General features: G+C 43.4%; 1 protein-coding gene across 1 annotated transcript in view; it reads right to left on the bottom strand.

The window, feature by feature from the left end:
• Window positions 1-8,329, bottom strand: part of DDX52 (DExD-box helicase 52) — a 10,157-nt gene extending 1,828 nt beyond the window's left edge. Inside the window, exons 1-13 of the mRNA XM_019510949.1 lie at window positions 8,213-8,329; window positions 7,960-8,112; window positions 6,880-6,988; window positions 5,366-5,505; window positions 4,287-4,472; window positions 3,985-4,128; window positions 3,478-3,589; window positions 2,662-2,734; window positions 2,317-2,520; window positions 1,830-1,920; window positions 1,126-1,248; window positions 707-857; window positions 208-283 (exon numbers count right to left, since the gene is read on the bottom strand). Of these exons, the coding sequence (XP_019366494.1) occupies window positions 208-283; window positions 707-857; window positions 1,126-1,248; window positions 1,830-1,920; window positions 2,317-2,520; window positions 2,662-2,734; window positions 3,478-3,589; window positions 3,985-4,128; window positions 4,287-4,472; window positions 5,366-5,505; window positions 6,880-6,988; window positions 7,960-8,112; window positions 8,213-8,299 (1,649 nt within the window). The 5' untranslated portion in view covers window positions 8,300-8,329. The remainder of the gene's footprint in view (window positions 1-207; window positions 284-706; window positions 858-1,125; window positions 1,249-1,829; window positions 1,921-2,316; window positions 2,521-2,661; window positions 2,735-3,477; window positions 3,590-3,984; window positions 4,129-4,286; window positions 4,473-5,365; window positions 5,506-6,879; window positions 6,989-7,959; window positions 8,113-8,212) is intronic.
• Between the last annotated feature and the right edge of the window lie 1,930 nt (window positions 8,330-10,259).

The raw sequence follows: 10,259 nt of genomic DNA, 5'->3' as shown, positions 1-10,259 counted from the left end.
TTCCCCCCCCCCCCCCCCCACTCCAATTCAGTACCAGTTTGTTTGGCAAGAGGTATTAAAGATATGCCCCATGGCACTGCTTGTGGTCTGGTCTGGCACATGCTGCATGACTCAGAGCCAGGTAAGTTTGATGCCCCTAGTCTCAATCATTCAAACATGTAGGAGGGTAACTTAAGAACTAATCACAATGCCATCTTCCAAATTTACCTTCGTAATAAAGGTTTGTCATCTTCAGTAAAGAAAGTGAGTGCTTTTCCCGTATGTCCTGCTCTCCCAGTCCGACCTGTCGAAGACCAATCGTGCAGAGAAAATTGCAAGTTTTTATTCTTTTTCCAGGAACTTCAGGTCACTCTCCACTAACCCACACCACAGATCTGTTAGTATGCCCCAGCAGTTTAGACTCAGCCACACTGTCCCTACTGCACAGAAGCTGCAAGCATGTAGGCTCTAAAAGTACTTTACAAACAAGAATTAAGTCTATTTAAGAGATTTTTATGAGGCACGTAACCCAGTTTGGCAGAGGTGAACTGAGGCGTGAAGTAGGTTAAATGACATAGACACAGACGCCCTCCCATCACAGCCAAGCTAATCCAGGAGTCCTCACTTCCAAATTTCTGCTTTAGCACACCCAACGCAAAAGCTAATTGAGAGAGAGAGAGGGGGGAACCAAAGCACTGCTTTGTTTTTGGGGCAGGGGAACACTTACCTATCCTGTGAATATATTCCACAGCACTGGTTGGGAAGTCATAGTTAATGACCATATTCACTCCTTTGAAGTCAATCCCTCGGGCCAGCAAGGCCGTGCATATAAGCACCCAAATCTTCCCAGCTCTAAAACTGTGCACTATGTTATCTCTCTGGTAAATAAAAATTAGTGCTTTGTAAGTAAGTGACCTAATAATAAGCAGCTTGAGCTCAGAAGTGCATTTATGCATTGAAAGCAGCAAACATTGAGACACTGAACAGTAAAACCCAACTCAGGTCTTCCATACAAAGATCACGTATTGCAAAACCCTTGCCGCCCTCCCATCAATTGCATAAGGATAGTCTAGTTTTGAAGACAACTTCCTACATGGTTTCTGAGAAAAAAAACAAACAGGGAATACTATTATTATGTCTTCCTACCTGCTGCTGCGTTTTGTCAGCATGGATAACATCCACATTGATACCTTCATAAATAAGCTCATGGAAAAGCTCTTTAGCCCTTTCGATGGACTGCACAAAAACAAGTACAGGAGGCGTGAAACCCTGCAAAAGAACAAGCGCAAGTAAGGCTCAAGTCATTTTCCTCTCTGAATTCACTCCAGTGCTACCATGGATTTAATTAGCTTGCATGCTTTACATTTCAAAGGGCGGTTTTTGCCTAACAAAACTCTTGGGGCCTGGATTAAGCAAATTCAGTTCTAGTGAGTTGGATGGAGTTACACAGGATTTAGGCATCAGAACTGAATTTCACCCACAGAAAGCAAGATACTAAATGCAGAAAAGCTACCAGAGCAAATACATGACTTCAAGGGGAGACTGGGGTGCGGGGCTGGGAGACAGAGAGAAACACCACACTGAGAAGTAAAATTTATCCATAGTAAATGGTCTAAATTCCGCCTCATCTTTCCAGCTCAGACACAAGATAGTCTAACTCAGACCCATGCAAAGGGAAAGCCTTCCAGTTTTCACTGGCAGGCTACATTTGCTTTTACTTAGGCACAGCACGTCTCATATATCAGCAAACTTAATAGGTTTTGTCCTGACAGATATGACCCAGGAAAGAATGCGCCTCTGGCAAAATGTACAGCAAGCAAGAATGAGAAGTTCAGTCATTTCACAACTACCTTTTTAACCAGTTCTCTCACTGCCAGCAGCTTTCCTGTCTCCGATCCAACAAACAAGAGCTCTTGTTCCACTGTCTCTGCTGCAGAGTTTCTGAAACCAAAACCAAGTTGCAGCAACAAGCCGCTGTTAGTATTTTTCAAGATAAAAATGTTCACTGCTGAAAGGGAAACATGACAAAATGAAGAGATTTCACATGTCCACCCTCCTGTATGTGGTAACACCTGAATAAACAAACAGACTCAGAATAAAAGGGCACTTTCCCCATGCTGTATGAAAAATCACCCTCATGCCTGTAACACGCTGCCACACAAATCCAGCTATTCAGATGGCTGAAAAAGTGGCCTTCAGATTAACATCTGAGGGATTCCAAACTAAAGAAAGGAAAGATGTAAGTAGGTGCCTGCCCACATGGAGGCAGACAGCTGACTAGACACAAAAGAAAATCCCTGTAGGTGGAAGAGTGAGAAAATGTTGCTGCTCACACACCTTGCTCCAACTGACACCAAAATGACATTATCCAGGTTGAGTTTACACCACTGCTCTACATCATGTGCAAAAGTTGCGCTGAACATAGCTCTTTTGATGACATGAGATGTGCAAGCCAGGAAGATGGAGGCCAGCTGGTCACGGAACCCTGACTTCCCATCTTCAAAGAGTTTGTCCGACTCGTCCACCACCAGCCACTCAACCCTGAGAAGAGCAAAATGTTTTCTGTTCAATGAAAGCAACTTTCAGGGGAGAAAGATCCTACAAGAGCATGGCAGCTTTAGGACTGAACAGATACTAAATCTATACTGCAGAGAAGTAATGAATATAAGCAAAACTCAGTACCTGGTCAAATCTATTGCTGGAGGATCTTGTTTTAGTAAATAAATGAGTCTGTTTGGAGTGGTCACTAGCACATCTACAGGAAAAGCAAAACTGTATTAGGGACACAGAAAAACAAGCCAGGTTTAAATAAATAACCAATATGATCTAGCAATGAAAGCACAGACGCTAAAGCCAGGAGCTCTAATCCTCAATTTGCTGAGAGTTCCTAGGGCAAGTTACTTCATTTCCCTGTGGTTCTGGTGACCTTACCTGTAAAATGAGCTATTTTGTGTTTTTGTTATTTTCCTTACATTTAAGGGTGTTGTAAGGATTCATTAGCTCTCACATGTTCTGTTAGGTATTGTTCGACAGATATATGCAATGGCTATCGAGATTCCAAAAACAGATTCAGTTACACTACATTAATAAAGTTAGCACAATAGCAAGTGGTTGTCACTTTTTGCTTTGAATGACCAATCTCAGATGCATGGCAGTATTCCAGCACTTCAAAAGTGCCACCATACAGCCAAATCAGCAGCACATTTGGAATGTTTCTGACCTCTACACACTAGCTGCTTTGCCAGTGTTTGAGTGGCATTTGTTTTATACAGCAGATGAAGATTTGCCTTCATGAGTTATACCCCATTCTCTTTCAACCATTGGGTTTTAAGGATTTTTTAAAATGTCATGGAGACAAGTGTCCACAGGACTTTGCGAGATGATTTCAGTGACAAACACTAAATGTATTGGCCCATTTAAAAATTCATATACACTCTAAAAGTTGCTTTGAAAGTTTCAAGTTTTTGAGAGAATCTCTGAAGTAGTGAGAATGCTTACCAAACTTCTGAGATGATTTGGGCCCAAACTTCTTGGCTGCTTCAGCTGCTTTATGGATCATATGTATTCTGAAGCCTGTTCCCTCAGACAACTTTACCAGCTCTCTGTGTGTCTAAAATACATGAGCAATTCAAGATCAAAGTTCCTAGCATTAGCTACACAAGGACATCTTTAGGAATCAAAAAAACCCACAAGTCCTCTTGCACAGTTTGGCATTTACAGACTAAAAACCCACTCAGAAAAACAGGCAGTCCTAACATCTGCTGAGCTGAAGTTTAAATTGAATTTTAAACTAGTCTCAGGAGTAAAGTCCTGGTGGTTCCCTGATCCAACCATACCTTTACATTTCTAGGCATTACTATTACATTACTAGGCAACTCAAAACTTTATTCAGGAAAAACACCTCAGTGGACAGGATAGAAAAGCACATCCACCAAGTTCCTGTTTTCCTGCCTCAGAACAACACAGGTGTTTCCAAGTCTGCCAACTTTAAAAAAAGAATCCTACTTGACTAGCAAGTTCTCTAGTAGGAGAGATGATCAGTGCTCTAAATCCTTTGTTCATCGGTTGTTTCAGATGTGTTAAGATAGGAATGCTAAAAGCCAAGGTCTTCCCAGATCCAGTAGGAGCTGAAGCCAGGAGTTCCCGACCCTATGGGTATAAAAATCAATACAAAAACAGTGAGCATTTAAATTTAGGCTTTTTTTAAATGCAAAAGGCTGCATGAATGCAAACAGGAAGTTATAAAATGAAGAGATTCCAAACTATTCTTTGTTACACAAAGCATCATATAAGACAAGCTGACTTACATGAAGCATGACAGGAATGGCTTGCATCTGAATTGGCGTGGGGACCTGGAAGCCAGCAGATTCAACGTTCTGCATTATTTTAGGGTGGATTTTATACTCCTTTTGAAGTTGCTCAAATGTGGCAATTGGTTCAGGAAGATCTGTACCTTGCACATTAATCTTGTACTTGTTTCGGAAATGGTTTATCTAGAAGGCAAGATGTACATGTTTTTCAAAACATCAGGAGCATGGCCTTTTATCAAAGTCAAAGAAGTCATCACCTAATACTTTGACAGAACATTTATATTGGGGGGGAGGGGGGGGAAATCAATTAACTTTACGTGGTACTGTTTTTACACATGTGAAAGCATGGCAGGACCAAGATGACCCAGTAAAAACCAGTGTCTGACACCCAAGTCCTAACCCTGTATTCTAACCATGAAATCATGCTCCCTCCTCCAGTGCTTTTTAAGCAAAGCTAAACCTCTATGCTTTTTACAAGCATTTCCCAGGAGAGAAAAAAACACCTTCCAGAATAGTTGCAAATCTTGCCATTTTATGCTCTTCTTTATTTACATCTGCTGCACTACTTATAACGGTAAGGGCACATAGACAAGTGACTGCAAGGTAAACTATGGCAGAGATTTACAGGAAAAGGAGTTGCTCTGTAGTAAGTATCTATGTGGATGCTCCTATCCCATGGTACGTGAAAGCTCACTTGTACCAGCTTCCCCTCAACCAAAATGCTGCTGTCCCAGGTTACAGTGCAGTATTTCATTCATGTGTCCATGCCCTAAAAACCCTAATTCTGGAAAAAAAAAAAACTTACCCATATTATTAATAAAGCATATAGGAATAATGCCACTGAAGTCAGTGGAAGTACCTCGCACACTAAATTCAGAACTCCAGCATCCTTTGTAAGATAAGAGACGAGGTTTAACTTGCTTTATATGGCAGAACAAAGATCCATTTGCTGATTACTGTTTCATGTTATACAATCTTCAACTCAAAGATGCACAAATAAACACAAGCATTTCATCTGAAAGTTGTGTCAAATTAACATATAGCTCTTGGAGTACAAGCAAATATATCTAGCTCACCTTTTCCTGTCTGAGCTGTTCCAGTTTTTCTGCAGTGGGTTTCTTTTCTCCCATTTCTCTTGTATTTTTAAGCTTTGCTTCCAACGAGGACATCCACAATATCCCATCATTTTCAGGAAGTTCCGACGCAGAAATAGTTTCTAAAAGGTTCAAGAAATGTGCATTTCAAAAAAAGGAGTAATGAAAGGAAAATTCATGGATGAGTCAACTGGGGTAGAATCAGATGCCTAAGCCTTAGTTCTGTGCCATGTCAGAATTCATTTGCCCTGGAGCAGGCCAGCTAAATAAACTGTCAAGCTTCCTCTAGCCAGTAGTACAGCTTGCAATGGCGACTCCAATGGCGCCACAACCTCAACCAAGCAGCAGCCCATTTCAAGGTAAAGCATCTGCTCTCAAAGCAGAGAAGAGAGGAGTGGAGGAAGGAAGGGCAGAGGAATACCAGCCTGCAGTCCATCTCCCCTGCACAAAGGCCTGCAACTTGTGTGGACAGATCTGTGGCTCACGGATTAGACTTTTAAGTCGTCTCAAGACCCATCAGTCAGCTGTGGCAGAGCTCATCCTCGATTCAAGGGAGTGATGACGAAAACAACTTGCAATTGCTGTAGATTGGTGGTACAATGTTACCCACAATTAAAGTTAATTCTTATCAGAATTAATTTATAAAACTGTGCAAGTGCTAGGGTATTTGAGGGGTATGAAAAATGACAAAGGTCCCTGACCACAGAATCTTATTAAACCTATGGAAAAGCAGCAGCTGAAAGTAAGGATAAAGTGATACAACCAGAACTCGTTGAACATCTTTCAAATAACATGGTAAGTAAATATTTTTCTCTTTGCAAGAGTCCTGGGTTTCTTTTTTGTTAATATAGGCAGTCCTCAACTTACAACATTTTGAGTTACGTTTTGCACTTACAACATTTATAATTTGACACCCTGTTTCAACTTTCTGACATCAGTTTTGACTTTACAACACTTGATCTGACGCCATGCCACACCAGTTAACAAGTTTGCTGCGTTGCCCATCTCCCTGGGACACTTTCTTTAAGAAAGCAGATAAGACTCCAGAAAAACCTGCAGCCAAGGCTCCTGAGAAGACTCCAGCCACGAGCACTTCAAAAAGTCCAAAGTCACCTCAAAGAAGTCCTCCCAAATCAATATAATTGCTATTTACAACATAAATACATTAATGTAGCTATATTACTCACCTATGACTGACTGAGAACAAAATTCTGGGTTATTTTTGGTGCAAATAGGGTATTGGGCCTTGGTTCAGGAACCAAGCCCCCATTCACAACATTGTTTCCTATGGGAAAATCGGTTCCAACTTACGACATTTTGACTTAAGATGCATTTTTCAGGAACCAATTGTGTTATAAGTCTGAGGACTGCTTATAATTCAAATCAAGCACTAGGTGTTTGTATTGGCAAATCTAGCATTTCCTCACAGTGTCAGATTTGTCCCTGCTGTTCTAGTTCTGGAGGTTTAAGCACATCAAAGGGAAAAGTTTCCCTACCTGAGGTTTTCTTCTTTTTCTTCCCCCTGGAACTCTCACTTTCTCTTGTTCTCTTCCTTTCGAGCCCTAAAAACATAAGAACACAAGAACTGCCATTTACTGAGTCAGACTATAGGTCCATCTTACCCAGCATCTCTTCAGTGTATTTTTACTGCTTTTCATGCCAAACGCATAAACTATTGAATCTGAAGCTTTGATAGTGTAAAATTGGAACTTACTACACAAGTGCCAACCATCCTATAATTTCCTCTAAATTTACTTAAGTGTGTAGACTGCCTTCTTGCTCAAAGGGAGCATTGACTGTTGCTGCTATAACCAGTATTGGTCTCCAGCAGGTTCTCCCAAGATGTGACCAAATGTATTAGTTTGGCTCTGGTGAAATTCTTCTCCCTTCTAGGGCTTGCACTAGATTCTAACCACCACTTAAGTCCATTTGCACCGAGTAGAGCGGCCTCTTCGTATGGTTGAATTTCACCCTATCGACAAACTGAAATTGCATGCCTCAAATACGTAAACTAAAACATGCACATATCTTATATGGGAGCTGATACTGTGTATTTTGCAACTGTGTACGCAACTGTGGATTTCCTCCAAATGCGAATGTTTGAAGGAGCTTCATTTTGTGGTACGGGGAGCAGGGGATGGGTTAGTCAGGGACGATCCTGCCTTGCGCAAGGGGTGGGGACAGGACTAGAAGACTTTGTGAGGGCCCTTCCAGCTTTACTTTCCTATATTTCCTATATATATTTAGGAACAGAAATACAGTTCTCAGCTAAAACGTGGTCTTAGACCACACATGCATCTGATTTAACAATGGTGAACCGAGACCTCCAGGGCAGATTTTGGTGCTGACGATGGGGAAGGGGGCTAACAAGACTGGGATGCTGCGATGTTACCCCTTTGCCGCTAGGACGTGCTTCCAGATTCATTTTCACATTTAAGGCTGCAGGGAGCTGTTCCCCCAGGCTGGAGGCGGCATTTGAATGGGGGAGGGAAGCAAGGGGACTGGAACAAGCTCAGACCTCCATCCCGCTGCCCATACCCCTTCCCCCCACCCCAGAAGCCGCCATCTGACTCAACCGTGGGCTTCCCGACCCAACCTGGTGACTCCGCAGCAGGCGTCCAGGCTGCAGCGCCGTCTGTCCCAGGGGTACTCAGGGGCCCAGTCTCACGCACGCTGAAGAAGTCCAGGCTGGCGGGGGCCACCGAGCCCGGGCCGGGGCCTTTCACCACCTGGAAGGGAGGGAGGAAGGGGCAGGGCTGTCAGTCGCCGGCCGGCAGGGGCCCGGGATCAGGAGATCAGGGCCTCCCCCACCGCCCGCCGCCCCCTCACCCCGAAGCGCCGCGCGTCGCGGCTGAAGCGCTTCACGTCGAAGCGGGCGCCCGCGCCCAGGCGGCGAAACAGCGCGTGCGAATCCATCTTCTCCCGGCGTGCACCGCGCCACCCGGCGTGCACCGCGGCAGCAAGCACCCCTCAGTCCGCTTGGGAAAAGCGTCCCAGCCTCACGCCAAGGAGGGGCCGGAAGTAAACCGGCACTTCCGGCCTCCCGGGGTCAAAAGGGGGCGGGGGAGGGGGGGCCGCGCTGTCATGGCAGCCAGGCAGCCTGTAAGAGTGAAGCGGGAGCCTAGCCCTGGAACCGCCTCTCTGCTCCCCCCCCCCGCAGCGTGACGTCATAGCACGGTGCGATAAATATCAATGTATGTTTATTTTTAGATGCAGAATAAATAGAGAGAAATATAGAGATATTTATTTCTATATATAGAAATATATATTTTATCTATATAAATACATATCTAGTTATTTCTATGTATAGAAACTTATATATCTATATAAACATCTATTTCTATGTATAGAAATATGTTATATCTATATCAATAAATATCTAGTTATTTCTATGTATAGAAATAAATAGCTATTTCTATATATTGGAATAAATAGCTATTTATTTTGATGTATTCCTGTGTAGGAAAATGTATTTCCATATATAGAAACATCTGTTTATTTATATAGGTATAATATAGCTATATATTTCTACATAGAGAAATAAATTTCTATTTATTGCATCATGCTATGACATCATGGTGTGGGGGCACTGAGAGGGGGTTTCAGAAATGATATAGAAATAAATCTAGAGAAATAAATATTTTTGCAAAAGGAAGGGGATGCAATAGCTCCTGATGATGTCATAGTGCGGGGGCACTGGGAGGAGGCTTCAGAAATAGCATAGAAATAAATATTTTCCTCCCCAAAAGTGATGCAATCGCACCTGATGACATCGTGGTGTGGGGGCACCAGGAGGGGGTTTCAGAAATAATATAGAAATAAATATATAGAAATTATCACGTTTGCAAAAAAAAAAAAAAAAAAAAAGTGATGCACTAACTCCTGATGATGTCGGTCAACCCAGCCCACCAAAGCTGGTCCCCCCCACGCATATATTACTCAAGTTAGTCTGAGCAGTGCCTCGGCCCTGGTAGGGGCTGTCCTGTCGCAGTTGCAAGAGGACGCTGGTCCCAGGCCACTGACACGCTGACAGTGCTGGTTTAATGCAAGGCTGCTAAAGGCCCCTGCCACACATGACTTACATTATGCAATAAATTTAAACCGGCCCCACATGCAAAATAATGACTGCACCATAAACAGGTCCATCCAGCAACACAAAGAGCCAACCGGCTGGAAAGTTCACGCTTGGAAATGGGTAGCAACTTCGCAGCCAGTTTCCGCCCCGCTTTCACCGAGCACGTGGCGCAGCCCAAAGAAACGCCCCGATGTATCCGACAAGCGGTCCAGAGCGTCTGCGTCAGCACGATGTGGTGGTCCCGAAGTGGCGCTGTGTGGGACTCAAGGGTGTCATATTAAAACATCAAGTTCACGCGATCACAGAGGTGACACGATGCCTTTAACATGCTAAACGTAGGTCTGAAAAGAACGCCAAGCTACTGGCACAGTTTTCCTCCCTGTGGCACCCATTGCAACTGGAGTGTTTCAATTCATAATCTACATCACTTTCCTTTCTTCAGAGATACGACAGAAACGACATCACTTGTTTGAGAAGCTTCAGGTTCTTACCAGGAACTTTTAGAGGGGCCGATTCCCGCCTGTGGCTGTCCGTGTATATCAGCGCCACAGGGTGGCACTACGGCTATTAAAAAGGATTATATCGCCTTGTACCCAGCTGCTTTTCAGATTTGGACCTATTTTAATATTCCTCCCTCCAGGAAAACTTTTGCAACTTCGGAGAGCAAGCCCCCGCACAAAAATAAAACCAAATTGTGGAACTAATATGGTGTTTGCTGAGTATCTGAATTTTCACTGCTTCTGGGTTGTCTCCCTTCCTCCTCGAGTTGGTGTTTGTCTTCTGTATTTTGACGGTGGGCTA

The sequence above is a fragment of the Gavialis gangeticus genome, unplaced genomic scaffold (genome assembly GCF_001723915.1).
Source record: "Gavialis gangeticus isolate Ggan-Ray unplaced genomic scaffold, GavGan_comp1, whole genome shotgun sequence".
Lineage (NCBI taxonomy): Eukaryota > Metazoa > Chordata > Crocodylia > Gavialidae > Gavialis > Gavialis gangeticus.
The sequence above is the reverse complement of the archived record's forward strand: the minus strand, read 5'-3'. Positions and strand labels throughout refer to the sequence as shown.